This window comes from Postia placenta (genome assembly GCF_002117355.1).
Source record: "Postia placenta MAD-698-R-SB12 unplaced genomic scaffold POSPLAscaffold_1, whole genome shotgun sequence".
NCBI classification, from domain to species: Eukaryota; Fungi; Basidiomycota; class Agaricomycetes; order Polyporales; family Adustoporiaceae; genus Rhodonia; species Rhodonia placenta.
In genome coordinates, this window is record NW_020169832.1 from 1,164,360 (window position 1) to 1,192,225 (window position 27,866).

General features: G+C 57.6%; 11 protein-coding genes across 11 annotated transcripts; 8 read left to right on the forward strand and 3 right to left on the reverse strand.

The window, feature by feature from the left end:
* Window positions 1–126: 126 nt before the first annotated feature.
* POSPLADRAFT_1037890 (hypothetical protein) lies at window positions 127–1,545 on the reverse strand. Its single transcript, XM_024477287.1, has 6 exons — window positions 1,262–1,545; window positions 1,075–1,188; window positions 968–1,003; window positions 887–902; window positions 767–837; window positions 127–709 (listed from the first exon to the last, which is right to left on the reverse strand). Exons 1-6 carry the CDS (start codon window positions 1,393–1,395, stop codon window positions 292–294), a joined length of 789 nt encoding a protein of 262 aa, XP_024343975.1. The 5' UTR covers window positions 1,396–1,545; the 3' UTR covers window positions 127–291.
* Window positions 1,546–2,529: 984 nt separating this feature from the next.
* Window positions 2,530–3,800, forward strand: POSPLADRAFT_1042442 (hypothetical protein; the record flags this gene model as incomplete). Its single annotated transcript, XM_024478105.1, has 5 exons — window positions 2,530–2,875; window positions 2,914–2,995; window positions 3,040–3,245; window positions 3,308–3,585; window positions 3,639–3,800. 5 exons carry the CDS (start codon window positions 2,530–2,532, stop codon window positions 3,798–3,800), a joined length of 1,074 nt encoding a protein of 357 aa, XP_024343976.1.
* Window positions 3,801–4,078: 278 nt separating this feature from the next.
* On the forward strand, window positions 4,079–5,400 carry POSPLADRAFT_1042443 (hypothetical protein; the record flags this gene model as incomplete). Its single annotated transcript, XM_024478106.1, has 3 exons — window positions 4,079–4,121; window positions 4,628–5,064; window positions 5,140–5,400. 3 exons carry the CDS (start codon window positions 4,079–4,081, stop codon window positions 5,398–5,400), a joined length of 741 nt encoding a protein of 246 aa, XP_024343977.1.
* A 1,741-nt stretch (window positions 5,401–7,141) lies between these two features.
* POSPLADRAFT_1042444 (hypothetical protein) lies at window positions 7,142–7,491 on the forward strand (the record flags this gene model as incomplete). Its single annotated transcript, XM_024478107.1, has 3 exons — window positions 7,142–7,154; window positions 7,221–7,334; window positions 7,391–7,491. The coding sequence occupies 3 exons, from the start codon at window positions 7,142–7,144 to the stop codon at window positions 7,489–7,491; spliced, it is 228 nt and encodes a 75-aa protein (XP_024343978.1).
* A 1,282-nt stretch (window positions 7,492–8,773) lies between these two features.
* On the forward strand, window positions 8,774–9,975 carry POSPLADRAFT_1164468 (hypothetical protein). The gene is made up of 4 exons (XM_024487827.1): window positions 8,774–9,045; window positions 9,111–9,223; window positions 9,277–9,445; window positions 9,498–9,975. The coding sequence occupies exons 1-4, from the start codon at window positions 8,883–8,885 to the stop codon at window positions 9,719–9,721; spliced, it is 669 nt and encodes a 222-aa protein (XP_024343979.1). The 5' UTR covers window positions 8,774–8,882; the 3' UTR covers window positions 9,722–9,975.
* A 25-nt stretch (window positions 9,976–10,000) lies between these two features.
* POSPLADRAFT_1072219 (hypothetical protein) lies at window positions 10,001–12,424 on the reverse strand (the record flags this gene model as incomplete). Its single annotated transcript, XM_024482499.1, has 11 exons — window positions 10,001–10,119; window positions 10,175–10,352; window positions 10,409–10,589; window positions 10,647–11,171; window positions 11,233–11,681; window positions 11,736–11,791; window positions 11,844–11,890; window positions 11,941–12,112; window positions 12,162–12,171; window positions 12,275–12,357; window positions 12,411–12,424. The coding sequence occupies 11 exons, from the start codon at window positions 12,422–12,424 to the stop codon at window positions 10,062–10,064; spliced, it is 1,773 nt and encodes a 590-aa protein (XP_024343980.1). The 3' UTR covers window positions 10,001–10,061.
* A 205-nt stretch (window positions 12,425–12,629) lies between these two features.
* POSPLADRAFT_1164470 (hypothetical protein) lies at window positions 12,630–15,428 on the forward strand (the record flags this gene model as incomplete). Its single annotated transcript, XM_024487828.1, has 10 exons — window positions 12,630–12,767; window positions 12,840–13,015; window positions 13,082–13,169; window positions 13,228–13,340; window positions 13,388–13,500; window positions 13,551–13,733; window positions 13,795–13,949; window positions 14,010–14,223; window positions 14,288–14,868; window positions 14,937–15,428. The coding sequence occupies 10 exons, from the start codon at window positions 12,630–12,632 to the stop codon at window positions 15,234–15,236; spliced, it is 2,061 nt and encodes a 686-aa protein (XP_024343981.1). The 3' UTR covers window positions 15,237–15,428.
* Window positions 15,429–17,632: 2,204 nt separating this feature from the next.
* Window positions 17,633–20,308, forward strand: POSPLADRAFT_1042448 (hypothetical protein; the record flags this gene model as incomplete). Its single annotated transcript, XM_024478108.1, has 9 exons — window positions 17,633–17,731; window positions 17,792–17,882; window positions 18,141–18,187; window positions 18,257–18,316; window positions 18,433–18,900; window positions 19,026–19,477; window positions 19,815–19,885; window positions 20,015–20,197; window positions 20,244–20,308. The coding sequence occupies 9 exons, from the start codon at window positions 17,633–17,635 to the stop codon at window positions 20,306–20,308; spliced, it is 1,536 nt and encodes a 511-aa protein (XP_024343982.1).
* A 721-nt stretch (window positions 20,309–21,029) lies between these two features.
* Window positions 21,030–22,748, forward strand: POSPLADRAFT_1127288 (hypothetical protein; the record flags this gene model as incomplete). The annotated part of the gene is made up of 5 exons (XM_024483604.1): window positions 21,030–21,124; window positions 21,145–21,187; window positions 21,357–22,130; window positions 22,162–22,305; window positions 22,350–22,748. 5 exons carry the CDS (start codon window positions 21,030–21,032, stop codon window positions 22,746–22,748), a joined length of 1,455 nt encoding a protein of 484 aa, XP_024343983.1.
* A 617-nt stretch (window positions 22,749–23,365) lies between these two features.
* POSPLADRAFT_1122466 (hypothetical protein) lies at window positions 23,366–23,518 on the forward strand (the record flags this gene model as incomplete). The annotated part of the gene is made up of 1 exon (XM_024483529.1): window positions 23,366–23,518. A coding segment is annotated over one exon (153 nt), but the record flags the coding sequence as incomplete, so codon positions are not given.
* Window positions 23,519–23,686: 168 nt separating this feature from the next.
* POSPLADRAFT_1042450 (hypothetical protein) lies at window positions 23,687–27,803 on the reverse strand (the record flags this gene model as incomplete). Its single annotated transcript, XM_024478109.1, has 13 exons — window positions 23,687–23,770; window positions 24,228–24,409; window positions 24,544–24,765; window positions 24,954–25,108; window positions 25,142–25,752; window positions 25,820–26,181; window positions 26,218–26,287; window positions 26,353–26,478; window positions 26,623–26,805; window positions 27,000–27,029; window positions 27,103–27,187; window positions 27,257–27,507; window positions 27,582–27,803. The coding sequence occupies 13 exons, from the start codon at window positions 27,801–27,803 to the stop codon at window positions 23,687–23,689; spliced, it is 2,583 nt and encodes an 860-aa protein (XP_024343985.1).
* Between the last annotated feature and the right edge of the window lie 63 nt (window positions 27,804–27,866).

Consider the following 27,866-nt stretch of genomic DNA (forward strand, 5'->3'; position numbering starts at 1 on the left):
TATTATATAGGTTTCGGATACAAGCGATGCATGTTAGCTGCGACCCCTTACTGACTCAGTGAATGACTTTTGGGTAATGTCGGACGATGTATTGTACGCGACTATAACACGGAGACGGAACAGAATAAGAGCATACAGATGCGCGACAGCTAGACTGGGGGGCGGGAGGCTCGCTCGCCGCGGCGGGTATCAACCACGGAGACTAATATGCTACAACGTACACTACGGCCTATCCTATATCTACGAACAACTAGCGGACCACCTGCACGGTGGTCAAGACACTCCACGACTCTAGTACTTCCCCATGAGCTCGCGCGCGACCTCGCGTCCAGTGCCATGCTCCCACCCCTCGCCAGGCTCGTGCGCGCGCGCCTGCATATCCTCATCCTCATAGTCGATCTCTGAGCCACTGCTGTACAACCCAAGCTCGTGCACTGCAGCGTCGGCACGCGCAATATTCGATTCGCTCGGGTGAATGTACAGGTTGAGGTTCTCCGGCTTCGAGCGCGTGCGTCGCGTATGGGGGCGCGTGGCGTAGGGATAGTTGTTCTGACTCTGGCTTTCAGCCTGCGCGGGACGGTAGAGGTGTGGCCGCGGTGCTGGCTGTGGCGCTGCTGCAGAGGGAGGGTAGGATGGGGGTGAGGGCGGCGAACTTGGCCCGGAGAGGTAATTATGCGTGGGGAGGAGCGGCTCTTTGAAGTCCTCAGTGCTGGGGGGGACGCGCTATCGGTCGAAAATCAATGGAGAAGGAAGGGAATGGGCTCACTCTGGCGGGTGGTTGTGTGAAGCTGAGTCGAGGTATTCGATGATGAACTGGCCGAAGGAAAGTGTCGTAACCTGCCTCCCGGTCAAAACAGGTTCGGAAGGGATATCATGACATACTCACTGTTATAACGATCAAGCTGTAGTGGCGATGATGAGGAACAGTGAGCTGAGGGCCACATAACAGGGCATGTCTCGCACTCACCCCACACTGAATGTCATGGCAATTAGCATGTACATCCTACATCACACGCAAGTGGCAGATAGCTATCAGAACGCTGACAAGGATTGACGGCTGCACAAGGTACGTACAATCTGGCAAACGTGACGAGCCAGTACAAGACGGCCCGCCAGAGCGCATTGCGGAAGCGCGAGCGGCGTACGCGCGCGGGGCCCCAGTGTTTCGCAATCGCATGCGTGATCAACCTGTGGGTCCCCGTGTACGACGCGTTAGAAGGCCTGCGCGCCAAACAACTGTCGAAGGAGGCGTCTTGCGCACCTTTCAGTGAGACAGACAAAGACGGTGAGAAACGACGCGACGGTGAACTTGGAAAAGGAGTCAAGGTGAAGGTTGGGGAGTAGGACGTGCTCGCCGAGGAACGCGAAGTGGAGGTGGTCTCGCCAGCCGTCCATTTTCATCATGAGCTGGAAATGCGTGGTCAGGTCGGTGGATGTGGCCGGTCACTTCACACGTTTATATGCGCTATTTTGTAACAGAAAGAGCACAGCTCGGGAGAGGCAAGGCAACAAACGAGACGAGATGAAAGATATGAAGAACGGAACACAGCGGAAGGGAGTGACAGTGAACAGCAACGAACAGAGGCGGAATTTGTCTGTTTCCAGGCTGTGACCCGCGCCAAGAATGGCTAAAGCCTAACCCCAATCTAGGTTTCCGCCTCGGGTTAGCCGCTCAGCCCACATCCGCATTGTCCAAACTCGATTGTTCCGCAAAACGACCAGTACTACGTCATGTTTTGCATCTGTGGTAGGAACATGCTAATGAGGTCGACTCATCGCCTCAGTCCTACGCTATCCTTTTGTACGCGCTGATAAGCACTCCGAGTCGGATCCGAAGCTCATTGCGGCGACGACCAAGTCCGACGACGACGGGGGTCAGACATTGTCGGCAGGGCACGTACGTATGATCAGGCCCCAACCGGATGTCTTGAGAGACTTGTAGATTTTGGTCAGTGCCCTCAATAACAAATAGTGAGTGATGCCAGACGTCCACTGACCAAAATTTACAATTCTCTCAACTAAGCATGTCACGGGGTGGTGGTGCAGGCGCTGCTGATTTGCGGACGTGAATCAAATCATGGATGTCTCAGTATAGTGATATCAAGAGATGGCATGCTAGCTCGTAAGCGGTACCTACCTATGACATGGTTATTGATTCGGATGCCTGTATAATGCACGGTGGGCACCGGACAAGCGAGACAGGGCTCACACGGAGAGGAAGAGTGCAAATTCGCCTTGAGGGAATCCTGCACGAACTTGCTGTTCCGTCTTTTCTATGTCGCTGACTTCAGATATCGCTGACTTCGATCTCAGGGAATGTCGACGGTGATTGGCGGACGGGTCACATGAGATGACGTCGGCGCGATGGCCGCGATTATGCGCTTCGATCCCGTTTGCCTGACCCTCGCCCGATAAGTCGAGCGTGAGCAGTTACACGGCCATATATAACACGGAGCAGCGACGGAGGCATTCCCTCATCTCCTCCCATTCCCGTTGCCCCCTGCACCCACCTCACTTCACCTCAACGCCATGGCCGCCGTCGCACAGCACGCTATCCCCTTCTCGCGCCCCGCGACCCCGGGGCACGCTGTGTACAACATCGGTTTCTATGGACTCGGGTCCATGGGCTACTTCATGGCGCGCAACCTCGCCGCGCACCGTGCGGCCAACACCGGCTCGGGCCCGCTCTTTGTCTACAACCGCTCCTCCGCCAAGTGCGTGCAGCTCCAGAAGGAGCTCGGCGCGGACAAGGTCCGCATCGCCGACTCTGCCGAGCAGCTCGTGCTTGAGTGCGATGTAGTGTTCACGAGTCTCGCGAGCGACGCGGTGGTGAAGGCTGTGTATGAGAAGTTCGCTGATGCGCTCAAGGTACGTCGTACGTGACCCGCTAGAAAGAGAACTCGGATCTCTGAGATCATGGTAAACCGATAGGCGCACCCACCGACCAGAAACAAGATTCTCGTGGAAATGAGCACGATCTACCCGACGCTGGCAGGTGCGCCCCTTACACTATGTCTCTCTGACAGTTACCGACACAAGCTCAGGCGAGCTGGACACGATCCTTTCGAATATCCCGCATACGCACCTTGTCACCGGCCCTGTCTTCGGCCCGCCAGCGGCGGCCGAAGCCGCCAAACTTATCTGTGTTCTCGCGGGCGACTACCGCTCAAAGAAGGAGGTCGCGCATATTCTTGTTCCGGCTGTCGGACGTAAAGCGATGGACTTAGGTGGTAACCTGGAGAAAGGTACGCGCCCAGATGCAATAAAGGCAGTCCATCGCCCTAATCCTAGATGCGTACTCGGTCAGCTCCCACGTTCAAGCTCATCGGTAACTCCATGATCCTCGGATCACTTGAAATCCTTGCAGAGGCGTTCACGCTCTCTGAGAAGACAGGCATCTCTGCATCACAAACATATGAGCTCGTCAAGGACATGTTCCCTGCCCCACCATTCATCAACTACGGTAACAAGATGGTCACGGACTCGTTTGACGGAAAGACAGGCTTTGCAATCGATGGTGGTCTGAAGGATGCAACTCATGTACGGCGGCTCGTGACGGAGTTCAATTCGCCGATGCCAGTGGTGGTGAGTATTCTTGTTCAAGGGCTAAATTTTATACTGACGGACGACGTGGGCAGGATGCCGCGCACGCGCACATGCTAACGGCACGCGCAATCCACGCAGAGCAGATCCGTCGCAACTCTGCTGCGTATGAAGTCATCGACTGGAGCGCCCTCATTGCTGGTACCAGGGTTGCGGCGGGGCTTGATGCGTTTGACAGTGCACAGGAGGTGTGTTGACACCCATCTGCTTCGCTGATTGTGGTTCTCACAGCTTTGCGTGGCAGCCTGCAAAGGTCGTGAAGGAGTGAAATATGGAAGACCCACACGTACGGATGGCGCCATTGGCAGGCGCCGATATGCGTAGATCGAATAGCGGATGCGAGAAACGGGATCTGGTTGCGCAAGGGGCGACCTGTTGTATAGTGTCAGCTGTATCATAGACGCAATAAAGCGTGCTGTCAAAAACAAGAGCTTATGTACCCATCGTCTGTCAAATGTCTGTATTGCACTAAAGCATGCATATCTTGCTGGCGAGTCATCAAGGATACCTCGTAATGGGTGCGTTAGTGCCATGCGTCTATGATGTACGTCAGTATGACTTTGTCAGACCGCAAATCCTGCTGTCTGCTGTAACGAAGATGCCGATGCATCTCGTACCACCGCGGGCAGGACCCGTTGTCCGGAGCCCGGACACGATTCGAACACTGCCCGGCAGGGATAGTGTTTTTGATTGAAATCCGCATTACTTTGCTTTCCTGTGGACATTGCACACTGGAAGGTGCCATTATCCCACGCCCGTGCAACTTCCTATCTACCGGAAAGTATCCGGGCTCCGGACAATGGACGGTCCTGTCCGCGGTGTCTGGCCGTGTCTCGCGCCCCACGTGATCCTGCTCAAACACTAGACCTTCCTAAACGGGTGTCAAGTGCGCTCCTGTGTTTTCTGGCTGCCACCGACGCTGCCCCCAGTCCTCCCATGTTTAAGACCATGTTCGCCCGTCCACCCCGGATATCCTGCCCGCCTACAGCACTGCGACAGGTGCGAACATATGTCGTCTCAATAGAACAGCCACGGGTCTACCCCAACAAAACTGTGCCGCGAGTCTACTCCGAACGGAAGGCCTACCTGTATAACCAGTACACTCGCCTGTTCCAGTCGAGCTTCGATACCCCGCTTGTCTTCCTACACCACAACGACTTCTCCATTCCGCGTCTCATTCAATTGCGACGCCAGATCACCGCGGCCGCAGCCAAGCACGCCAGCACACCCTCGCTTGCCGGGCCCTCGCCCGCGCCCGCGGCGGCCGCACCGACACTGACAATCCTGCGGACGTCCATTCTCGGCGTCGCGCTCCGGGACTTTGCACCTCTGGACAGGCATGCCGCGATGAACATCGCGCAGCTCGTAGAGGGCGGGCTTGCCGTGCTCGCCTTCCCGTCCTTCGACCCGCCGCAGATGCAGGCCATCCTGCGCGCCCTCTCGCGCGCCGTGCCGCCCCGCGTGCCGAAGACCGAGGCGGAGCTCGCGCAGGCGCGCAAGGACGCCGAGGCGGCGTTCGTGCCGGGGCGGCGCCAGAAGCGCCAGCGGCCGACGCCCGTGCCGGAGTTGCGCGTCGTGGGCGCGCTCGTCGAGGGCCGCGTGTTCGGGCCTGCGGGCGTGGGTGAGGTTACGCAGCTGCCGACGCTGGAGACGCTACGCGCGCAGCTGGTTGGGCTGCTGAGCGCGCCGGCGATGCAGTTGGCGATGGTTCTGGGCGAGGCAGGCGGGGCGAGACTGGCCAGGACGCTCGAGGGACTGAAGAAGAGCTTGGAGGAAGATCAGGGGGGGGCGTCATGAGATTGGGTGTGCGTTGTGAATGCTCCGTTCGCACAAAGTCCGTTCTGACCAGTTTGGTGTTGTCTTGCCATGTAGCATGCCTGATCAGCATGCACGACACACGTCCTGTTCGTAGCGCTGGGAGGTTCCGTTGAATGCATTGCGTCAGTACCTATCATCGAGGTTGTCAAGGAAACTGCTAGAGATCTGGGCCGGTATTGTGATACAAAGTCCGCGACCACGACCACGACCACGACCACGATTTCGTATAATAATGCGTATCAATCAGCCTCTAGCTGCTTACTCCCCTTCACCTGTACCACCTCTCCTCCAAGGGTGCACTACACGTTTATTTCTTTCCCCTCCTCGAGCATCTGGCTACTAGACCAGCGGTGCTCTCGGTATTACAACAGTCAGATGAACTTCATGAGGCCGAAGCCCTCCTATTTCCGTGGCTTGATCTAGGGAACCCTGTCCACTTGGACCATGGTGCGGCTTTATTACTTCTATGGTGTCAGTCGGCCGTTCAGTAATCTCAAGTCGCTCGTGCCTCGATTCGTTGCATCCCTGTTACTCACTTTCTGTCGTAGCTGTCTCTCTTGTTGCTCAAGACCCTCCGCACCGATTGGCATGCTACGACGGACCTCAGGCCGGCCGCGTCCCTCCACTGTGAGACTCGAGGTTGGGCGGCACGACGTGCAGGACGGGCGCGCGCGTCAATTCAAATGAAAACTTCCGCTCACCACGGTGTACCGCCTCAAGAAGGCTCCGCTTGAACTAAAAATTGACGTTCGGTGTATAGAATGGCGCCGTCATCGATCCATTATCACCGGTTGCATTGTCTTCTCCGACCGGACTGTCGTAGCAGCCCATAACACGGTACCGAAGCTCCCCTCGTGGATACACCTCGTGTATCGTGACCATCTGGCGCACACCCTAGGTTTCTTCCTGCCATGTACATGGTCTATACGGTATGACCAGCCTTGGGAACGTCCTCGTGTCAGCGGTGTTCGTGCCGAGGCACACAGCCAAGACTAATACAGTAGTATCGCGGAGTTTTTACCTTCTCACGACAGCGCTCAAAATCCTGCGCAAGACTTGGCCTTGCTTGCTTAATCCTGTGCAGCGCTCTCATGAGCGCAAGATGATGACTGATGAGACTCTCAAATAACCCCACCCGTACCTCTCACTCACTCAGGTGCGCAGTGACTTCTTGTTTCTGCTCACCATCGCCATGAGCAGTGTAATCAGAAGTGTCTTCGGCTTCTGTGGTATTTGGCATCTACTACGTGTTCGTGAGGCAATGTATCAGCATACTTGCCTTATGCTTTATCTTCCCTGCCAGATGTCGAGTCATATGGTGTTTCTTTGACTATCGCAGCCGTGAGTGAGCACCGAGGACGTACACATTACCTCACGCGGCCTCAGCGTGCTCTGCCCATGAAACACTGGACCTGACGCGCTGTGTTCTACGTTTATTTATATTGGCGAAGGGACCACATTCTAAGGCGAATTAGTCAATCCCCGAAGCATTGGCGCCTCGCCCAATTTTCTATACATGTGGCGAAGCTACATAGCATAAAAGCTGCGCATCGAGTCATGCTACCTGTCGAAGCTTTTGCCTCCACGTCTGTCTGCGCCGTACAACAGATTTTCGATACTCAGCTTCTGATCCGTGCATTATTGATTCCCCTTATACAAGCTCTCTGAGACACTGCCTAACCTGCCTGGATCTAGGTCCGTACACTAGGTTGAAACCCAAATGGATTCCAATCGTGCGTAATGTCCACCACTATGGAACACCCCCTCTGGCTCCTGCCTGACTTCATGGGTTCCTGCAGATTATAGGATGCAACTGAACAATTACCTCCAGAGTCGAAGGGAGCTCGAATTGGATTGGAGGATGAGCCACGAGGGACCAAACCATGCTCCCATTTGGACCGCCAAGGCGTACAGTATGTGCAGTGCGCGCTGCACTATTTTCCTCTGATCATATCTGACGGAAGTACAGTAGGGGAGAGAGAATATGGCGCGGGAAGGGGTACTAGTCAAGGGGCCGCGAAGGAGGCAGCTGCTAAGGTCGTTCTGGACAACCTCAAGAAGAATCCCTAACACAAGGAGTCAAGAAGCGGCGTGGGCAATGCCTATTTCTTATTCTGGCCGACGATTTCCTCACTGAATGTCCCAGCGGATCTGCAGGATATTGCTCGTGATGGCTGGATTCAAATCCTATGTGTTATGTCATATGTTATGAACTCTCATGATTATGCTCATGCACTAAGATTGCAGGAAACTACTGGTATGGATTATAAATTCGTTGGGAGGAAGACGATGCAGAACATGTGAAACAGATAGGATCTCTCTCAGATCGTTTGAACCACACAGATCTCCCGATGAGAACCAGGCACAAGCATCAAACTCTCGCGCAGTTCCTGATAGTGGCATAGGTCACCGGAGTACAGACGTCCATGGTCTGCATTACAAAATCTTCTTGTTCATCGCCCAATCGTAGAAGATAGCGGCGGTCTCCAAGAAACAGGATGCCGACGCAGGTCTCACATTAGGAAGGATCTAACGGTGATTAGATTCGCGTGACAACCATGCAGTAACAGTGAGGCATATTTTGGGTCGCTGAGGCACGACAAGCACATGCCTACCATGCGCGAACGTGGGGCACTATTGCTTCCGAGATACAGCGGACACTGTTCATGTAGTTTTTTGTAGAAGTTGTTCATATTCCGCGGCACCATCGGGGGTAAGAATGTCGATCTCCAAGGACACAATCGGATGTCTGCGCGAAGCATTTCTTGCGCAGCGGAGATGAAGTCGTGTCGTACGGGAATCGGGGTAAGTCGTGAGAGAGATTATGCTAGAACCGTGCGGTCCTTGCAAAGAACCATAGAACCACGCGGAATGACCGCTCATCTCCGCTGCCCCTCGTTTTGTTGAGAACTTGAACACTGCCGCGGGATGGGTTGATTGGTGAACTCTAGGCCTTCCTAAACGGGACGCAAGTGTAGTACGCACCGCACCTTGATCGGGTTATGACTTCACAATCTCGGAGTTCGTTGGTTTTTTCTTCAACGGGCATTCTATAACCATGACTACAGTGGTCTAGCGAAGATTGTAGCCCTCTATGTATTTTGAGGTGCTCTCTGGTTTGCGCGATCGGCCCAACACGAGGTCGTTACGGGTGGCTGCAACCATCACAGCCACCTTGCAACCAAAGGCTTGTCGTTAAAACGCACACGTCAAACCTTCAACAAGAAACACTCCCACTTTCTCAGACAGGCACATTTCCAGTTAACAGTCTCATCGTGCTCCAGCGCTTGGCACGGGCCTTATTACCGGGGCGGCGCAGGGGCCGTGGGAGGCCATTCATTCATTACGGTAGAGCTCAACCTTAATTCCCAGTAAGATATGCTTCTCTCGTCTGCGTAAATTCTCCCTCGTCTTGAATCTGCTGCCCCGCGATACCATCGCCCCTACCGGCCCACCACGAAATGGTCGCCAACGACACTGTGCACCAGCGGATCGAGTCCTCTGTCTTTGTTAAACTCAACGCGTCTGGCCGCCCCTTCCAAGAGCGCTATGTCGCTCACATCAAGGTCTGGGAGGCGGCGCAGGATGGCAAGGGGAGGAAGTCAAGATACATCATCCTGTCGCGTATGTCTTGATCTTGCGTCCTCGATCACGCTTCTGATGTGAATGCACCATCTCGGGCATAACAGAGGCAAGCAACGGGTCGGGGTTCATACACAAGGCAAAGCTAAACTGCAATGGCGCGTTTTCTGTTGGGAAGACTTGGAAGCTGGAAGATCTCCGCGAAGTGGAGGTTGTGAACGTACGTGCAGCTATATATATCGTGATCGGCAGGGGTGTAACCGCTTGATGCAGTCGCTGGTTTTCGAGGTCACGCCGAGCGCGAGCACGTACAAATGGCAAGCGGACGACGCCATAGAGCAAACCAAGTTCGTCGCCTCTCTTATCAAGCTCTTCCAGTTTGTGACTGGAGGAGCTGTTCCCTTGCGCCTCATTGGCGTGAAAGCTCCCGATCATCCCTCATGTACGTGCTTGACAATTCCACATACTGCGCCGCCCTCATATCATTGCTGCAGCGCCCAAAGGGCACCCTCCGTTCACCTCGACACGGATGCATCGCATGCTGAATACGAGCGACTCGACGCTCAGCCAGGACGAATTAAGCACTCCGACGAGTGGTAGTCCCCGATCTACCACGCCTGTCAAACCTGGGCCCCCCATCGTCATTTGGAAACGTCCAATTGATGTTTCCCAGCTCCCACCCATACCGCCCACACCTATGCCCGCCCGACCTGGCTGAGCTTCCACGTTCGTTAACATTTCTCATAGCTACCACTGATTGGGGTCGCAGGGCCCCAACGCCTAATGTTTTGCTCGGGCTTATTCATTATGACATCGACCTAGGTCACTGTGCATATATAAAGTAGATGTCTCGTGAAGGCCCCCAGATTATTTGTTTTGTTTGTGAATGCTCCGTATGTAGCCGTTCGTTATTTAATCGCTCTGCTACATCTAGTTGTTGCCGTTATCGATATTGATCAAATGGATTATTTTGTGTCTGAGTCTCGCAACGGGTGTGGATAGCAACAAGGCGCAAATACATTGTCAAGAACAAAGTAGGAAACTGCAGACAGCTAGGACTATCGCCGCTTTGAACTTCTACTGTCGTCGAGGCCGGGGGAGCTTCTCCGCTTCCTGCTGCTCAAGAGATATCAGTCGTTAGTTTCGCTATCGAAGCCAAGGCCGTGCACACCTGCTGCTCCTGTTGTCCTCGTCTGGGGTGCGGCTTCCACCTTCCTTCCCGCCACCTCCGCCGTAGTCCAGCCCATCGACAGCGGGTGCACTGCCGTCGATGTCCTTGTACTTGTTCTTGTTTCGCGGGCCCGTGGGCACATTGGGTGGAAGCGGGGACGCAGGTCGAACCGGAATACCTATGGCATGATGTTAAGTTATTCACGCTCCGTTTGACGTGTGAAGTACGGCATACCTCGTCCGCGTGGTGCGTAGCCTCCCCGTGCGCGCGATGGCATTGTCGGAGGTATAGCGCGTCCTCTGAACTGACCAGGCGTCGGCCCGTTCCGCGAGGGTGTGGGCGCCGGGGCTTGCGGAGTGTTGTTCTCCATGACCTGATACATCTGCTGCTGGCCCATGCCCGCCGCATCCTGCTGCTGAAATGGAAACCGTCAGCAACATACCGGTAACGAGAGATGATCATTCCAGTCTACCTGCATCCCAAACTCGGGACCCATCCCCATCATCCCTGGGCCAGGCCCGCCACCTCCCGCAACGAAGCCCTCTCCCATACCCATCTGCCCCTCTTGCGTGTTCTGCCCCGCACCCTGTGGCCCGCCGCCCATCACGCCAGGTCCGCCTGCGTCCTGCATCATACCCGGACCTGGACCCGCTCCACCCATGCCCGCACCGCCCATACCAGGTCCTCCCATGCCAGGTCCTCCCATACCAGGTCCTCCCATACCAGGTCCCCCCATACCAGGTCCTCCCATGCCCGGCCCTCCCATGCCCATCTCCATGCCAGCCATGCCCATGTCCTGCATCATTGGGTTCATCATGGGCGCCATGTTCATCATCTGGTTCATCATGGCGCCCCCGTTCATGTTCATTCCGGCCCCTGGCATCATCCCACCCCCGTTCGCTGCACCGCCGCTGGCCATCATGGCGCCTGCGATGACCATCGTTCGGATCTCAGGTGGAAGGGCTGAGAGTTGTTCTTCTGGCATGCCTGCAAATGCCTGTGACCGAGCGTTCGACACTGAGTGTGCGATAGAAACAGCAGAGCACACGATCACGCACCAGGACATTGTTCTTCAGGACGCTTGCAACATCACCCAGCTCTCTCCTCCTGTAGCAATACGCCTCCCACGAGATTTCGTCGAAACCATAGTTGAACCAATCGCTCAAGTCCGAGCCTGGCCGCCGCCATGGCTTCTCCGCCAATGCATTGAGGTCAACTTCAAGAATTGAGCGCCCGTCAAGCGTACCAGGCGCATCTGGATTGATTGACGGGTGTGACGGCGGCGCTTTTGCTAGAGGAAGAGTCGAAGGATCAGGTCCAGAATCCGCTGGCTGTTGCTCGTCCTCAGCCTTCTGTTGGCTGGATGCGGCGCCTGGTGTTGCAGACAGTGCTGGTGATGGGGTAGTTGATGTAGGTTGCGGGGTGGAAGAAAGCTTGGTGACGCCCCCTCGTTCTCGAGGCGTGTATTCGGTCGTTAGAGAGGGCTGTGGGTGCTGTGGTTGAGGTGCTGGGCGCGCGAGACTGAGCTATGCAGACAATTCATATTTGGACTATGAAATACCTCTTGTTGGAGTGTTATGGCTAGCCGGTCGGTTTGGTGGCGGCCGGTTGCCTTGTCTGCATCGCTATGAGTGGTACTCCGGATGCACACGAAGATCCTTGCACTTACCGCAGGTCTAGTGTGCGTGCAGTTGGCTCCATGATGATCTCAATGTCCTGAACAACACCATAAGTCACGTCAGCAGGGGCCTGGAGTATATGCGCACATCATCGCTCTCCTCTTCCTCCTCTTCCTCCTCCTCACCCTCGCCCTCTTCGTCGTTCTGTGCATCCTCTATAGACTCGGGTGCAGCGGTACCATTTGAGGACTCCGCAGCCTCGGCTTCAAGGTGGGCAACAAGACCTTGCGTGGCTGACCGTGTTTGTTCGAGCGAGATTCTATACCTCCGAGTGAGATTGTGTGCATGGTGTGTGAGGTGTAACTTACGGCTGTGGCACTAGCAATCACGATGATGTAAGAGAAGACGTTCCATTGAAATAAGTAAAAATACAGCAGGTTATATTGTGATTCTCATGTACGATACCAAAGCCACTTCTCACCAGACGTTGTCACGGGTGGTTTTGCAACCTCGAGGACATCCTTGGAGTCTCCGTAGAGAAAGCTGTCGTCGTCGTCGTCGATCCTGCTACGCCGTCAGCCAATACAGTATAATATACTATTTTTCAGGTAACGTACATGGTAGAGGCCATCCTCCGTATGAACGCGGAATTCCAAGGCAAGATGTCAACGACCGCGGGACACGCTAACGCGGTCGGTCACGTGGGCACAAAAATCTTGATCGCCCAGTCGCGATCGAGTCCGCGCACCGTGCACCCGCTTGCAGGCAATTCGACTTTCCATTCTCCGCGTTTTGCCTCGCTCACATTACAAGCACTGGTCTGAAGCAATACTGCCATGGGAAAGTCACAAAAGCAACGCCAGATGCGGCGCCATAATCCTATGCGGGTCCCGGACTCGCATCTACCAAAAGGGCTAGACTCTGCAACTGCGTCGTCCTCTAAGAAAGAAGCAATTCTGCCTATCATTCAGAAGGTTGCTACCATTTCTGTCGACGAAGGTCCTACGTAGCATCATGCATCTCATAGCGATGTGGCATATATGCAGATGGAAAGTCTCGATGCGTCTGAGCGGAAATGGGCTTGTGTCGCTGTCTCCAATCTCATTCAAAACGATCCTTCGACAAGGAGGTTGTTGCAAGGCAAAAATGTCGTAGGCGCGTTGATCACGCGCCTCACAGACAGTGAGGAGGAAGTGGTCATTGAAGCAGCGGGTGCATTGCGGTGAGAGACTCGACTTGGATAAATCTGGAGGCTGGTTTCTGACATGAGGCGTGCGGCCGTGAATAGCAATTTGTGCATAGACGGTGGCTTCGACATTTGTGCAGAGATGTACAACAAAAATATACTCGCGCCTCTTATGACGTTCATTCCCAAGGTTGGTAAAACCATCGAGTATGGAACACCGATTGAGTGATATCAAACTCATCACACAGATCTCGGGGACACTGTCTCAATTCCTGTCCTCTCCCAAGAATGCCCCCGAGAACGCACAAAGGGTCGTCTACGATTTTGCTGACAATGTCATTACCATATTGTGGTGCCTGTCGTAAGTCACAACCTTTGGCGACACGATGCAACCGTTAAGGGAACCAGAGAGACTTCGAACAAAGCCATGAATTCCATCAATCAAATACCTTTGATACCCTTCCTGATGTCATTCCTCGCGTCAAGAGACAAGTTGCCTGTGTTGACAGTGACGTCTGCAGGTATACGCTCCCATCAACGCATGTGATATCGCTAATTATCTTCGTATAAGCCCAATGTCTATATGTCTTGACAGACGAGAACGTGCCTATGATTCAAGAACTGCGATCGAACGCAGCGTATACCGCTTGCCTTCTATCTGTCGTGCAGAGCGATGAGCCAATACCTCATGTGAATGGCAAAAACAAAGCGGTGCCCGACGATCGAGCGCTGACATTCCGCGTATTATGCTGTGGTATGTAATGTCTCTTCGATCCGACGTGCGCGCATGAACACAAAGTTGATTGGCCTCACAGGTGTAATGAGAAATATCTCACCAATCCCTCCACCTTCTGTTGCGGCAACAGTGGACCTCGACCGCGATATCATTTTACCTACACTAGAACCAGTGCTATCGCTAGTGTCACTACCAGACGCGGCGCAGCTCGCCAAGGAGCTCATAGCACAAGAGGTGCGCACCACCCTTCGATCCAGCCAGGTGCACTTTCACTGATCTATGGGAAAAAAACAGGACTCCATCCCGCAGCTGGAGAGGCTGTCGCTGAAAAACAAACCAAAAACTGACCACAAAACACCCTCCGAATTGGAGCTCGAGCGCTTGGAAACGAAATTGCGCACTGTTCAGTTGGCATTAGAAATCCTCACCGGGCTCTGCGCGACTTTGCCGGACCCCGAGGCCCCTGTTCCAGATGAAGGCGCAGCGGGCGGCAATGACGAAGATGAGGGTAAGTCGTCTATCTGATATTACTCAATGTCTCACAGGCGGCTCACACATCTCTGACAACTAAGATGAAGATATGGAAGGAGAACCCGACATCGACATGGCGCTTGAACAGGAATCATCCACTAATCAGGCCGCACCCACCAAGCCAACATTCTTCCGGAGTCTGATATCTCCTCTGCTAGCGCTTATTCAACCAACGATTCTATCCTTCTCCCCTCCTGACGGCCCATCGCCTCATCCACCAACCACATCCGCGCTCAGCGCCATCCACATAAGCGCGTTCGAATGTCTCAACAACACGTTCTTGTCCCTGCGGCACGCATCGTCGTCCAGCGGGAGTTACATCCCTAATTCTGACGCCGACAGTGTTAACAAGATCTGGAACGAAATCTGGCGTGCGCTCGGTGTCGTGGGCACGGATGTCGACATACCCGGGCAGGAGCGGCGAAAACAAATGTGGGAGATCGGGGTCGGTGTACTCTGGGGCGTGGCGAATATGTGGAAGGGCGCTCTCGTGCCAGACGAAACACAAGTGCAGGTCCTGATGCAGCTCTGCAACGCTACAACGGATCATAGCGTCAAGGTAAAATGCATTGGCACGCTGGAGTGTTTGGCGCAGCACCCAGAGTCTGTCGACGCTAACAGGGTATGTCGCCCGTGCTAGCGCCTGGCCCAAGTTGTGTGACTAATGCATGTGTTATGCGCGATGTACAGGTGATTGCGAATTACCTGCTTTCCTTGCTCCCCCCTTCAGCCGCTAATCCGACACCTACGGAGCCTCTTCTGCAAGCGGTTTCGGCGCTTATTGACATATACTCAGACGAGGGCCTGCCGTACGACATCAATTTCCGACAAGGCCGATACCTTGAGGTCCTTATCGCAAGCGTCGAAGGCGTGCGGAAGGCGGTGCGTGGTATTGACAAGAAGAGAGAGCGAGAGCTCAGGGTGCGGGGCGAAGAAGTACGGGATAACCTCATCGCCTTCATCCAATATCGAAGGGGTCTAGGCGTTTGAGTTTGAATTCACTGCGTCTTTGAGCCGAAGCTAGCAATATGTTGTAGCGTCCGGCAGAGATGTGTAATACAGCGCCATACCCCCATCGTTGGGCGGCTTTTCCATCTGTATCAATCTCGCGTAGGATAGCGGTTTACAGTCATGTCATCTATGTCCTTGGCAGAACCTGGTATCTGCCACGGTGATTGTCGTATTCTCACCGAGTGCCAGATAGTGTGCCTGATGCTCAAGGAGACCACAGTTGACTGAACTCAGTCCTCTTGGTTCGTCTTTTAGAAGAGATGGCACGTTTCTTAGCCTGGAATGCCTGATCTCCATGGCTGCGAGAACCCTCGTGTCGTGACGACGAAGCTGATGCGCCTGCCGCAGCCTGTGAGCTGGAGGCCGAATGGACCTATTTGCAGTCTTGTTATGGGAGCGGTTTGTTCAGGCGGCGTTGACGCGTTCCGTTCGTGCGCAAATTACACCGAGAAGTCGGAGTCGGCGAGTAGCATAATTCCAAAACGAATCGTGAGTCACAGGCTGATGCTGGCTCACCGTACGTCCCTACATCAAATCGCGTGTCAGCATGATCGTTCGGCACGTCCGATCGCGTCCCGGACGCACGGAATGAGCGGCCTCGGACACGCTAGAATCATCAAAATTGCGGGGGAGATTGAGGGGAAGATAGATGAAAGACGGATTGTCGGCTTCTCCGCATGCCACAATGGGACGACGAGAGCGAGGCTGGGCTAGGGTACACGAGCCGCCGGCATCGAGGCAAGGACGCTGTGCACAGTTTGATGAAGATGCCTTGGGGATGCAGGCTATTTGTCGTGCCGAACGCGGATAACTGTCCAGGTCCACGGTCCAAACTCGCTGGACGAAACCACCGGCTACGGCGCCAAGAATACAGCAGCTGAGATAATGAGGGGGATATCAATACACCTACCGCCGGTGGCGTTGTTCGGGCTGATTGGGATCCGTTGGCATGCTGAGAGAACAGTGCCTGTTGCGGGGGCACGAATTGGGCATGGTGTGTGTAGCACGCCTAACTCGCGCCTACCAAGAGGACCTATGGCACAGTAGACGCATTCACGAGACGCCCAACTGCGCTGTCAGAATCCCGACGCCGCAGTCTTTGCACTCTGTATCAAAAGTCGGATTGCGTGAGAGAGGCTCCTGACACACGGTAGGCTGTTGTTTGCCTGAAAGAGGGTGTCGACAAATTCAGCAAAGCACTAGCTTTCGGAGAGCATGGATCATTCTCACCTTGAAAAAGCTAGATGCCTGTCAGGGTCCGTGAATGTGGACCCTCGATGCTAGCCATATTGGGCGCGTTTGAACCCGTGTTTAGTGAAGTGAGATGCATGTCCGCTGCATCGCTGCAAACGTATCGGCATTCATACAGCTTAGAACTGTCCTTTATTTTTGATCGCTGAGCGATGACAGTGCACTTTGCGCAACATGCCGGTATTCGGAGGTTAGGATTTGAGTGTGACGGCAAATTGGTGCGGTGGCTGAAGTTAGTGGGGGGACTCGATCACGTGCAAAACGCGTGAGCGCGTCGCTCCCACGGTTGGACCGCGTCTCCTCTCGCAACACTCGCCATCTGCGTCCTCCGCAAGTGCTATCGCGGTTACCACATACCTGTTGACTTGTTTTCAGATTATACCTGCTATACGAATACCTCACCACACATGGCGTCCGATTTCAGTCTACGCCATTTACCAGATCTCTCTGATGCGTCTGTAATGCACGATTTCTCTGATTCCTCTTTCCAAATCCCAATAGCGGCTGGCTCATCGAATGAACTACTCCTGGGTGATGACAGCCTGGACCTCCTGCGCAATGCAGATGATACACTGGCTACTCCTGCGCCACCGACAACCCGCAAGCGACCACCGCTAACTCTTGCTGAGTTAACGCCACGGACCAAAGTTCTGCGTGCGGCTCCTGTCCGATCTTCGCTCCGACCCCGACTTCATCCGGAAATTGCGACACCTCGAAGAGCAGTGGTAGCGAGAGATCTATCCTCTGCACTCACCGAGAACTTCTCGCCCATCCGTGGCGAGGGAACATCATTCCAAATCCCCATATCGGCTACAGTAGGACATAAACTCCTTGCCGAAGAAGGCAACGATATACCAGATGTGGATTTTTCTACATTCAGTGGCACGGGACCCTATATACCTGAGACAGCGGCATCGCCGGCAAGATCCTCAGTCCCCCAGCGCGCTCAAATATCGCCACAACCGTCGAATCATTTAATTAGCAGCCCTGGTATGTCAGCCTTAAATCAGAAAGTAATCGGAGCATCTTTGGAATCGACTGAGCAAGGTCTGCATATTGAACCACTATGTGGCCGGTAGAGCTGACCAATCCCCGAAGCTGAGACAGACGCCGCAACGAGACACATGTCAGATGTCGAACAGATACCTGCAGAGAGAATTGAACAGGAAAGGAAGCCACGGAAACAGGCGCTACAGATCGGAAAGACGAAGCGGAGAAAATCGGTATCATCGTTTGTTTACAGCTTATTTCGCCCAACGCTGATATCGGGATACGATTGATAGGGTGTCATCGGAGGCGGTATGGCGAAAAAGACAGTCAAACCAAAGGTGCCAGCCTCCACGGTCGCCCGAATCCTCTCGGCATCGGCGAAGCGTAAGTCACTCACCGGGCAGCGTCGTCCCGTGCGAGATAAGTCTACATCCGTGCGAGGTGACCTTGCCGAGAAAGTCGTGACGCGGAGTGTGCATAGCTCTAGTGGAGCTGTCGTCCAATCCACCGCAGGTGCTACGGCCGGTGGTTTGGCAAATACTTTAATTGCATTTGGACAGAGGACTACTCAAAATCTGTCAGTAACCCCGTTCTACAGATGCGTACGGACTGATTGATTGAGGATCCCCTTACTTCTGACAGTCCGGTTCCTATTGACATCAACGCTGATCGCACTGATGTCGAGCGCGGTACGTCCACTGGGGCGATTGCCGAACTCGCAATGGCAGGGTCGTCTTCTGCCGTCGATTTCACTATAGCTTCACACGCTGAAGAAACTACCGAAGTTCCCCTCACTCTCTCGCAACTGTCCCCCAGTCGTAAGCCTGCCGCGTCAACTCGTGCGGAAGCACGGCGTTTGCGACCCGATATGTCTGGAGCAGCCGATAGAGCACCCCATCCGTCACCTACACGTTCATCTCGCAAACGCCCACAGTCAGCTGCTCCGGATGCTTCTTCGCATCAACGTAAACGGAGCAAGACCGATCTCTCCAGCAGTCAGACATCGTCCATTAATCAGCCTTTGGGCGAGATCAAAGAGGACGCAGTCACCGACTCACAGCGCGAGGTTGAGGTACCTGCGCCTGAATCTTCTATAGCTTCTAGGTTACGTGCGCGAAAGCCTTCTGCGGATCCGCAGGCGAAGGAGGCGCGTGTCAGGCCCGGAAACGCAAACTCACAGGCTCGATCACCGGCAAGCACGGCGCAGCATGGAGGCAGGAAGAACGGGGGCAGGAGGCAGCTGACGCACCCACCGGTCGCGCCTTCTCGCTCTAGAAGTGCGAGCAAATCAGGGGACTTGCACAACTCGCAAAAGGAAAATACGTCCGACGCGAGGGCACTGCGGCAGGAACAAGATGGACACATGCACCGCTCAGGACATATGCCTGGTCTCGACAAGTCGGTGAGTGAATAGACACTGTCACACCTCTCTTTAGTTTCCCTCTTTATCCACCTTCACGACGTTTCATTTCCGTGCCTTCAATGATTGAGCCTGCACAGTACTGAGTCTAAATTGTGCACATGTAGTCTGTGGCGCTTCCTCCCGCGAAACCGACGCGGCCGATCGAGTTTCATTTCCATTCAGACGCGCGCATAGAAGCGCGTAAGGCCGAACTGGAGAAGTCAGGCAGCATGCAGACGCGATCACGGTCACATGCCCCCTTACCCATCCCGGACTTCAAGGCCATGCACGCTGCGCAAGAGTCAGCGCTAGCAGCCAGGAAAGAGCAGATCATGCCTGTTGTCCCGATGGAGATGGAACTCAATACGGACGTGCGTGCCCGCGAGCGCGGGAAATACGACGAGGCGCGACGAGAACGCGAGCTGGAGATTGAACAGCAGATGGAGGAACGGAGGCGCCAGCGGGAGTTGGAAGAGGAGAAGGAGATCAGGGAACTCAGGAGACGCGCGGTGCCCAAGGCAAACGAGGTACCAGAATGGTACGCCAACGCGCCAAAGCGGACAGGGAAGCCGAAGACGTGAGCACGATCGGACAGAACGGGGGTGTGGGTAGAGTGTATGGCGCGATCGTTTGTACGTACTTCACGACATTATCTTTCACTTGATCCGTCTTTGCATTGTGGTGTCTTACTCCGAGACCCTGTCTGACTCGCAAAGTTCTCATGGAGCAGCCCATTCACGACTTACGCGAGGGCGTTTAGACTCTGTCTTCTTGCTGCTCCCAGGGAAGCGTGAGTGCCCAGATGCGTGTGGTGGTCTGATGACATATGCGACGAGGCAGAGGGTTATTTCAGCGTCTCTAGTTGTGTCAGTGTTGATAGATGCTTCATGCCGTATACAACGGATCCTTTCCAGCGGCAGAGTTCTTGGCTCGTATGAAATATCCGACAATAGTCTGCCTCGCGCTGGCCTCATGCATACCGTGAGCACTATGGCCGGATGCTGTGCCCTATGACCCTTGGCTTCTGCGCCAGGCGTCATCTAAGGCCGTGACTCTCACTGGACAGCGGTTCTCAGCCGCGAATTAAATGAAATTTGAGCAGGACACAGGACAGGCAGTCTGGATATCCGCTTCGAGCTGCTGTCACCGATAGTGGGCAGAGCCTGTGGCGCGTCTGATCGCCCACCCAATGTCCGTGGGACATGGCAGGGTCCACAACATCCCAACACCGTCCCATGGGCTGCCAGACGTGCCAGGACGAGGGGGCCCACGCACAGGCAGATCAGGCCCGACGCCCGTTCTCTGAGCCCTCGCGTGGGCGTATATCACACCGCGACGGCTAGAAGCCGCGAACCCCCGCCGCCGCAGGTCCGCTATGATCCCATTTGCCCCCGATACAGACTCATAGAAGGCGCAGAAGCCCGAGGCTGGCAGGGGCTGCAGGGAACGCGAGTCTCTGGCTGCGCGCGGGTCTAACCCAGTCGAGCAGGAGCCTCCCGGCGCGCGCGATCGGGCGGCCGTAATAAATCAGAGCCCATCGAATCAAGATACGCCCCCGGATTTATGAAGGTTACGGACGGGCGAGAGATGGGATCGCGTGCGCCCCGCGATCAGGGCCGGGGCCTGTGATTGGCACAGCGGGGAATGACGAGGGGGACGGCCGAGGGCCTGCGCTAGAACGCGGCAGCGCTGGCTGTACGTAACGAGGGGGCGTAGTAACCAGAGTCGCGCGCAGAAGGCAACTGCATTGCCGGATGCGGGCGGCGTGACATCCTGCGTTGTGCGTATTATCCTCCCGCAGCGACGTGGTGGTTCCGCGAGACGCGGAGTTGCTGTGCTATGCTACAATGATACGCGTCTGGGTCCTGGGAGAGGAGGGTGCGAAATGCCAGACGAGCGCCGACGCACACGGAGTTGCAATGCAGGGGGCGTAGCAGACAAATCGGCGAAGGGCCGCGGACAGATAGATCCACGTGTGGGCGGGGGAGAAGGCTTGTGGGTCCAATATTAACGTTAGAGAGCCGTCCGGCGCCTCCGCGGAGGACCGGGCCCAGGCGCTGGCAGCCTTCCCCACTCCGATTCATGACTGCCTTTCGCGCGCGCCGGCTGACCGCACTCTGAGTCTGATCATGAGCCTCTCTGAGGCGCGGGCGCACACCGATATGGGCACGGAGCTTGCAGGCGCTAAGTCCGCGCGGACGTGCGAGCGCAAGTGCGAGGATTGGTCGGTTGGGGCGTTGACAGGATCAATGCAAACACGTTCGGGCGCGGCGAGACCGCGGTGTATGTAAGAGGCGACGTACTGCTGTGACTCAGAGATGGGAACGTATCTATCGGGATGGGGTGTGAGGGGAGGGGGAGAAGCGGCCCAGGCCCGGCCTGGCTGAGCCCAGCGAGTGTGCACCCGTCCCCGAGCAGAGCGGGCCGCGCGACGGCGTATACAGAAGCGGGCAAAGTGCGCCGGGATCAGCGCGCATGACAGCGAGGGTGCGCACGGGCGGGGTTCGTGGCGTTCGTGGCGTTCGTTCGCGGTATTGGTATTGGTCGTGTGGGCGTGGGCGTGGGACAAGAGGATCGTCGGGAGCAGCAGGCACAGCAGAGGCGTTGCCGTTCCGGGCGGCGACGGGAATGAGGGGGATGGGGGCAAGGAAGCACGATTCACGGTTCACGAAGCGCACGCATGGTCCGGGGGCTGGGGCGCGCCGCGCCAGAGCACAGAGCACACGGCCCGCCTGGACGGCGGTGGGAGAAACCTCGAGTGTCCGAGACTGCAGCATGGCGCGCGGAAACGAGGCGAGGCTGTGCGGCGACGGACCGGTGCGCGCGATCACAGTGCAGGCACACACGTACGAGCGTATGACTTCATCGGCGAGCAACACCCACTGGCACTGCGGGGCTGCCGGCGGCGGACGATCCGCGATAGTGTCAGAAGTGACAAAAGGACTGAATGCGCGATGGGAGCGATCGTGCGCGGCGCGGGTGCACACGCAGAAGCATTGAAAAAGACGAAAGAAACACGGGCACGCGCAGGACGGGTGCTCGCCGCGCTCCGCAGACAATACGGCTGTGGCATGCGATCGAGAGACTGGGAGAGGCCGTCGGACCTGTACGTGATCAAGAGCCCGGGACGGCGGTGGGCGCAACGTGGCCCGTTTCCGGAACGGATGGATAGCAGCACACTGCACAGTGCCGCAGCTCGCTCTCGCAGGCGCCCGATCGCCTTCAGAGCCGTACGTGTGTATGTGTGTGTATGAGTGCCAGGTGGGAACGCGTGCGCTGCGGTATTCCTGTCGCGCAGGGTCCGGCGACGGCGCCCTGCGCCCCCTGCAGGCAGCTGGGAAACGGCGAAACGTCCGCATGGACGTTTCGTTTCGAGTGGCCGTTTGGCTGCAGCGCGCGGCAGCGGTGGGTGGGGGATAACTTATAAGCCATCATCAGGCCACGATCAGGATATCGGTGTATCAGGCATCAGGCATCAGGAATATGTGCCATCGAACGTGCACGCCGCGCAGGCAGGCATGACGGCAGGCGCAGAGCATCGGACGGGAATCACGGCATGCCCTGGCTTCGCAGGGCCCGGCGGAGGTGGGCGTCCGGGTGCAGCACGAGCAGGCTGGCGCGGCGGACGGGCGCGTGGGTGCTCCCCATTGTTGTTGCTGTTGTTGTTGTTGCGGGCACGATGCGCGTGGAAAGCGGTGCAGCGAATCGTCGGAGCGCGTAGCTCGCGTATGACGGAGGGACAGCTGAATCGCGCTCGGCAAGGTTCGCGCAGAGGCCAGGGTGTGCGCGATGGGAGTGCGATGCGCGAGGCGAGGCGGCGGCAGGCTGCTCGTGAGCTTGGCTGGTGATTCGGCGGGCGAGCGTGAGTCAGCGGACGCTGGGAGGGCGTTCCTAATCGGGCTAGAGCAGCCGTTGTGTGGACGATACGGTTTCTAGTCCCGATCTGGCAGGCATCGATGATGCAGAGATTTCGAGGCAAACCGCATTTTGCGCCGCATCGTAATCTAATTTCGAATCGAATGGGCGCACGGCTGCGCGCCGAGGAAGGGGCTCTGAGAATCCGCTGGGAATCATCGCCTCAGCGCGCGCAAGCACTGATCCCTCCTGTGATCCTTCTGGTCATCCTCTGTCACCCCCGTCACACCGCGATCGCTCTTCGCGCCGTCGCCCATGTCACGCTTGTGGCCCAACAACCGAACACATAAATAAGAGCCCGGTCTCTCCACCACCCTCCCTCCATCCGCCGGCACAACTCACACCGCTCGCGTCCTTATAACGCCCCGCGTCCCGTCTTCGAGCTTCACTCCGGACCCCGTCCCCAGCGAACAGCCTCCGTCCCCCCTCGCGCACCACCACTCCGCGATCACTCGCACTCCGAACGCCCTCCTCCGGCCCACCGCCACACACGTCTGCCACCATGCCGTCCCGCACACCATGCGCGTCGCACTCACATCCCCGCTGCCCGTCGTCCTCGCGCGCACATCCGCCAACGGCGTCCGCGCCCGCGCCGGTCCACCGGCACGTCGAGGCGCAGGCGACGCCGTGCAACCAGAACCTCCCGCAGTGCTGCCACTGTGGCTGGCGCGGCGACCACGCGCCGACATGTCCGTTCAAGTGAGCGCGCCCCTGGTGTGGCCGCGCTGCGTCTCGTCCTGTCTGTCCCCCATGTGAGTTGTGTTGTGTTCGCGCTGTGGCCGCGGGATATCGCGTGCTGATCTGTGGCCGCGCGCCCTGCTGCAGCCGCTGTCATCCTATCGTATAATTCTCGTTGTCGCCCGAGCCTGGCCTATGTTCTGTCATCGCAAGTTGCACTTCCCGCCGCAGTTGTATCACCACCACCGTCATATTGTCGTCGCACACGGGCCGCACGCTGGCCGTATTCTATTCGCACTACCCACATATTTGAAGATCGCGTCGCGCGCTGTAGGAAATATAATATGGGCGGGGAGGGGAGGAGGAGGTGGAAGAGGTAACGAGCGACGCTGTACATACCCTCATACCAGTGTATTGTGCACATCCCAGTATTGGATTCCATCTTGACTCACTCACGGGGGCCCCATTGAGGCGACGGCGGTGCTGCTGTCAAGACGCAGGCGAGGGCGGATGGGTAAGTAGAGCGAGTGGGAGTCGGAGGACCGGGGAGAAGAGACAGGCACGTCGTTGTTCCGAGAGCCGGTGACCGTGGTCAGTTGGCAAGAAGCAAGGCTGGCGGCGAAGCTAGCGGGCGCTAGGTGCGTGGTGATCTTATCTGGCCAGGAACGCTGTCCGCGCTGGGCGTAACGTTATCATGACGTCGCCGCACGTTGTCTTCCCCGCATTCTCTTCACAGTGCACGCTACGCGCAGCGCAGGGTCTCCCTCCTCGACGCCGGCCGCCACGCCTGTCTTCTCTCCGGCCAATCCCCGTGCGCGGCCCTGCGTGTCGCCGTCCACCCAGCCGACGATCGATAATGCGCCGACGCTGCCGGACAGCGGCGCCGCCCCCGGGTCGCCATAACAATTGAGTGAACCTATATGCAGAACAGCGGCATCACCGCCGTCCTCGCCCGGATCTCTGCCCGGTGCGCCGTGCGACGACGCGGCGTCCGTGTCATTGTGACAGGGACTGTCGAGCGAGACGCGGGGTGGGGCTCAGCGCGCTCACGTGTCCCGCGCGCGCGGACGCACATCCCATGCGCGGACGGCGCACGCCATCGATGGCCCCGCTGCTCTTGTTTGCCAGATACGCCGATAGGTCGCTGGGGCCGATGCATTCGCGTCCGCCCACGCGCGCGCCCACGCCCACGCGTCGACATCACCGCGGTCATCCGGACCTTGTACAGCATCTCGCTCGAATCTGCCGTGTTGGCCACCGGCGTCCATCGCACTGGTGGGCGCGCAGCAGGCCCCGAGTGGCGAGTGCGCATTAATGCGACTGTGCGCGGTGCCGGCCGATGTGCCCGCATCACGGCGATGAGGGGGCGATCAGCGAGCCTGTTGTGCTTGGGCGTGCGTCTCTGCGTCTCTGCCCCAAAGGGCCGTGGATCGTGATAGCGGGCATCGCAAACCGCACACAGGCACGCGGCGCCTCCATCAGCCACTCAATCGCGGCGGAGGCATCTCGCATCGCGATTCGGTCTCCCTCGTCGGCCACCAGAATCCCACCGCCAGGCGTGACCGGTCGACTGACTCTCCTCGCTCTGATCGCAGATTCCAAGTGCCAGTCCCACCTGCCGCACCGCCATTCAGTGCACTCCCATCACGCCCTATCCGATGGCCACCAGACACGGTGCGGCTCGTCGCCGCACGCAACGGTGCTCCCATTCAAATGTCCTCCACGCCGCGCGAAGCTCGCCTCAGGCGCGTCCAGCGGAGAAAGGCAGAGCACCTGCCGCGCCGATCCTTCTTCCCCCCAGCTCCAGCGTGCGGCTTCGCCCCCTCCACTCTGAATCGCCGCGCCCGTCCTGCAGCTCTGCATCTTCGCACTTTGCACACTCGTCCTTCCCACGCTAGCCCGCGCGTAAAGGTACATACGCCCGGTGGGAACGCCCGGCCACCTGCGCCGCCAGCTGCTGCACGCCCTTTGGGGCAACGCGAGCCTGATCTGCGGCGCCCCCTGCAGGTACTGTATCAGGAAGCGCTCGCCATCGCACGCAGGATCAGCCTCAGCCTGTGGACTGCAGCCGTCTGCTCTATGTCTGAACCTAGCAGCTTCGACTTCGACTTCGCGGGGACGCGTCTGGCCGTGCTCGCCACCTGCAGCCGTCCCCTTGTCCTCGTCCTCTTCCTCTTCCTCTGTGCCGTTCGTACAGTCGGGCCCTTCCAGCAACGCACTCGTCCACCAACGCGAAGACGTTTCGCAGAAGCCGTCTATCTATCCTCAGGACGTGCATATGCGCAGGGGGGCAGGGCAGGGCAGGGGGGCCGAAGCCACCGTGAACCGTGACCAGGGCCTGCTTCGCAGCTTCGGCTTCGGCTTCGACTTCGACTTCGTTTCCCGTCCCCACCTCCCCCTCCCTCCCTCCCTCCCTCTCTTCCCCTGCCTTCCCCCCTTCCCCCCTTCCGCCGTCCCCTCTTGCGCGCCGCTCCTGCCTTTCCCGGGCGCCCCCCCTGCCTATCCTGCCCGTCGCTCCTTCCCGGGGCCCCTTCGCGCATCTCCGTCCGCACTGCTCGCGCGTTGCACGTAAGAGCCCAGGGGCCCCGGCAGGCGTCGCCGCGCCGCGCCCGGACGCCTCATTCGCCGAGCGCGCTGCAGCGGGGGACCGGGCTGTGCCTGCCCCATCCGCGCGCGTCATGGGTCTGCCTGCTTATGGACAAGGGCCCGAGGCTCTCGAGGCACCCGGCGCGCTGCTGCGGCGCGGGCTGCTGTTCTCTGCTCGGTGTTCTGGATCTCTGCGGTGCGTCTGCGTCTGCGTTCGCGATCTCGTTCGCGTGCATCCTTCATCCCAGGGACGGCTAGTTCCTCCGCACGTACAGTGTCGTGCATGCCAGTTCTCAGCTCGTCCTCATCGCGCGCGCAGCGCGACACGTCCATCTCCGGCAGCAGCTCCACCGCCGTCCTGATCCTAATCGTGGCCGCTCGCTTAGCCAACACACGGTTCTATCTAGCAAACGCGGTCGCACGCACACACGCGCACACACACACACGCGCAGGCGCGTTTCTGGATGCATCGCGCGTACGGTTTACGCATGCGCTGTCATGTCTATTCCTGACGCTTCGATCTGCGGCGCTGGAACCACGCACGCAGGGCTCGCCGCTCGGGCGTCGAGCTTCGAGGGCGGGCACATCGTTCTGCCAAGCCGTTCTTAGCACTTGGTACTGGAGAGGCAGGGCAGGTGCTGCTTGCCTGCTCCTTGCTCCCGCAGTGTGGGGCCGTGACGAGCGGCGAGCACGCGCACGCGCGTGCACGCTGCGCATGTGCGCCCGCTGATAAGTCAGAGTCAGGAGGACGCGCAAACTCTGAAGCTTCAATTCTAAGCGTTGGGCGCAGCCACGGACGGACGCACGGAGGTAAGCCCGCATGGTTCCGCGGGGCCCTCACGTGCACGCACGCACGCACGCACGCACGCCGCTCGTCTGTATCTGTAGAAGCTGGTCCTCTGGCGTCGACGCATCCATACCTCGAGTCCGATCCATTCAGTCCATCCCATCTACAGTTGTCGGAGAGAGATAGAGATAAGTGAGATTGGTACATTGGGCGTGTGTCCGCGGGACCTCACGCACGCCGCTTCGTCTGGAAGCGACAATCTGGCGTCGGTGCATCCATGCCTCCCGTCCAAGCCATTCAGTCCATGTCCATCCCATCCATCTACGATTGACGGAGAGATAAGTGAGATTGGGAGAGATTGCCAGTGGTGCTCCCCCCGCTCCCGCGCACGCGCCATAGACCCTGTTACCGTCCCCTTGGACAGCGGGTCCCGCGATCCTGCTGCCAGGACGCCTGCGCAGTCCATCAGGGGGGGAAGCGTCCTGGGATGTGTTACCGTCTCGGCGGGCCTCAGGGACAGGACCCCACTCTGGGATAGGGTGTAATAGGGTTTCAGCGGTGATATGATCCTGGCCAGCGCAGCGGGCGGCCTTGCTCTGTGCAATCGCGATACGATGCAGTAGAGTATTTGGGATGGATAACTATAGCACGTCCGCGAGGCCCTGGCCGCTATCCGCGCGATGCACTCCGCGGTGTGACCGACCGAGGACCACACCTGCCTCCGTACCCATACATAGGCCTCATGTTCGCATTCTGCATTCTGCGACGGCGTCTTGTGTCGCTGTAGCTCCTCGACCCTGAGGAGAAGACGGCCGCGCGCGCGATCCAGGTGCGCCTGCGTCCCTTCGAGTGGCCTCTTGCATACCTCTGTGGGACGTTCGCCCCGCACCGTCCAATCGCGGCGCGCGTGCTGGGCGCCCGCGAACCGCATTATCATGGCAGTGGCAGGCGCTACGGCCGCCCCGTGACGTGTGCAGCAGCGCGATATGACGGCAGCTTG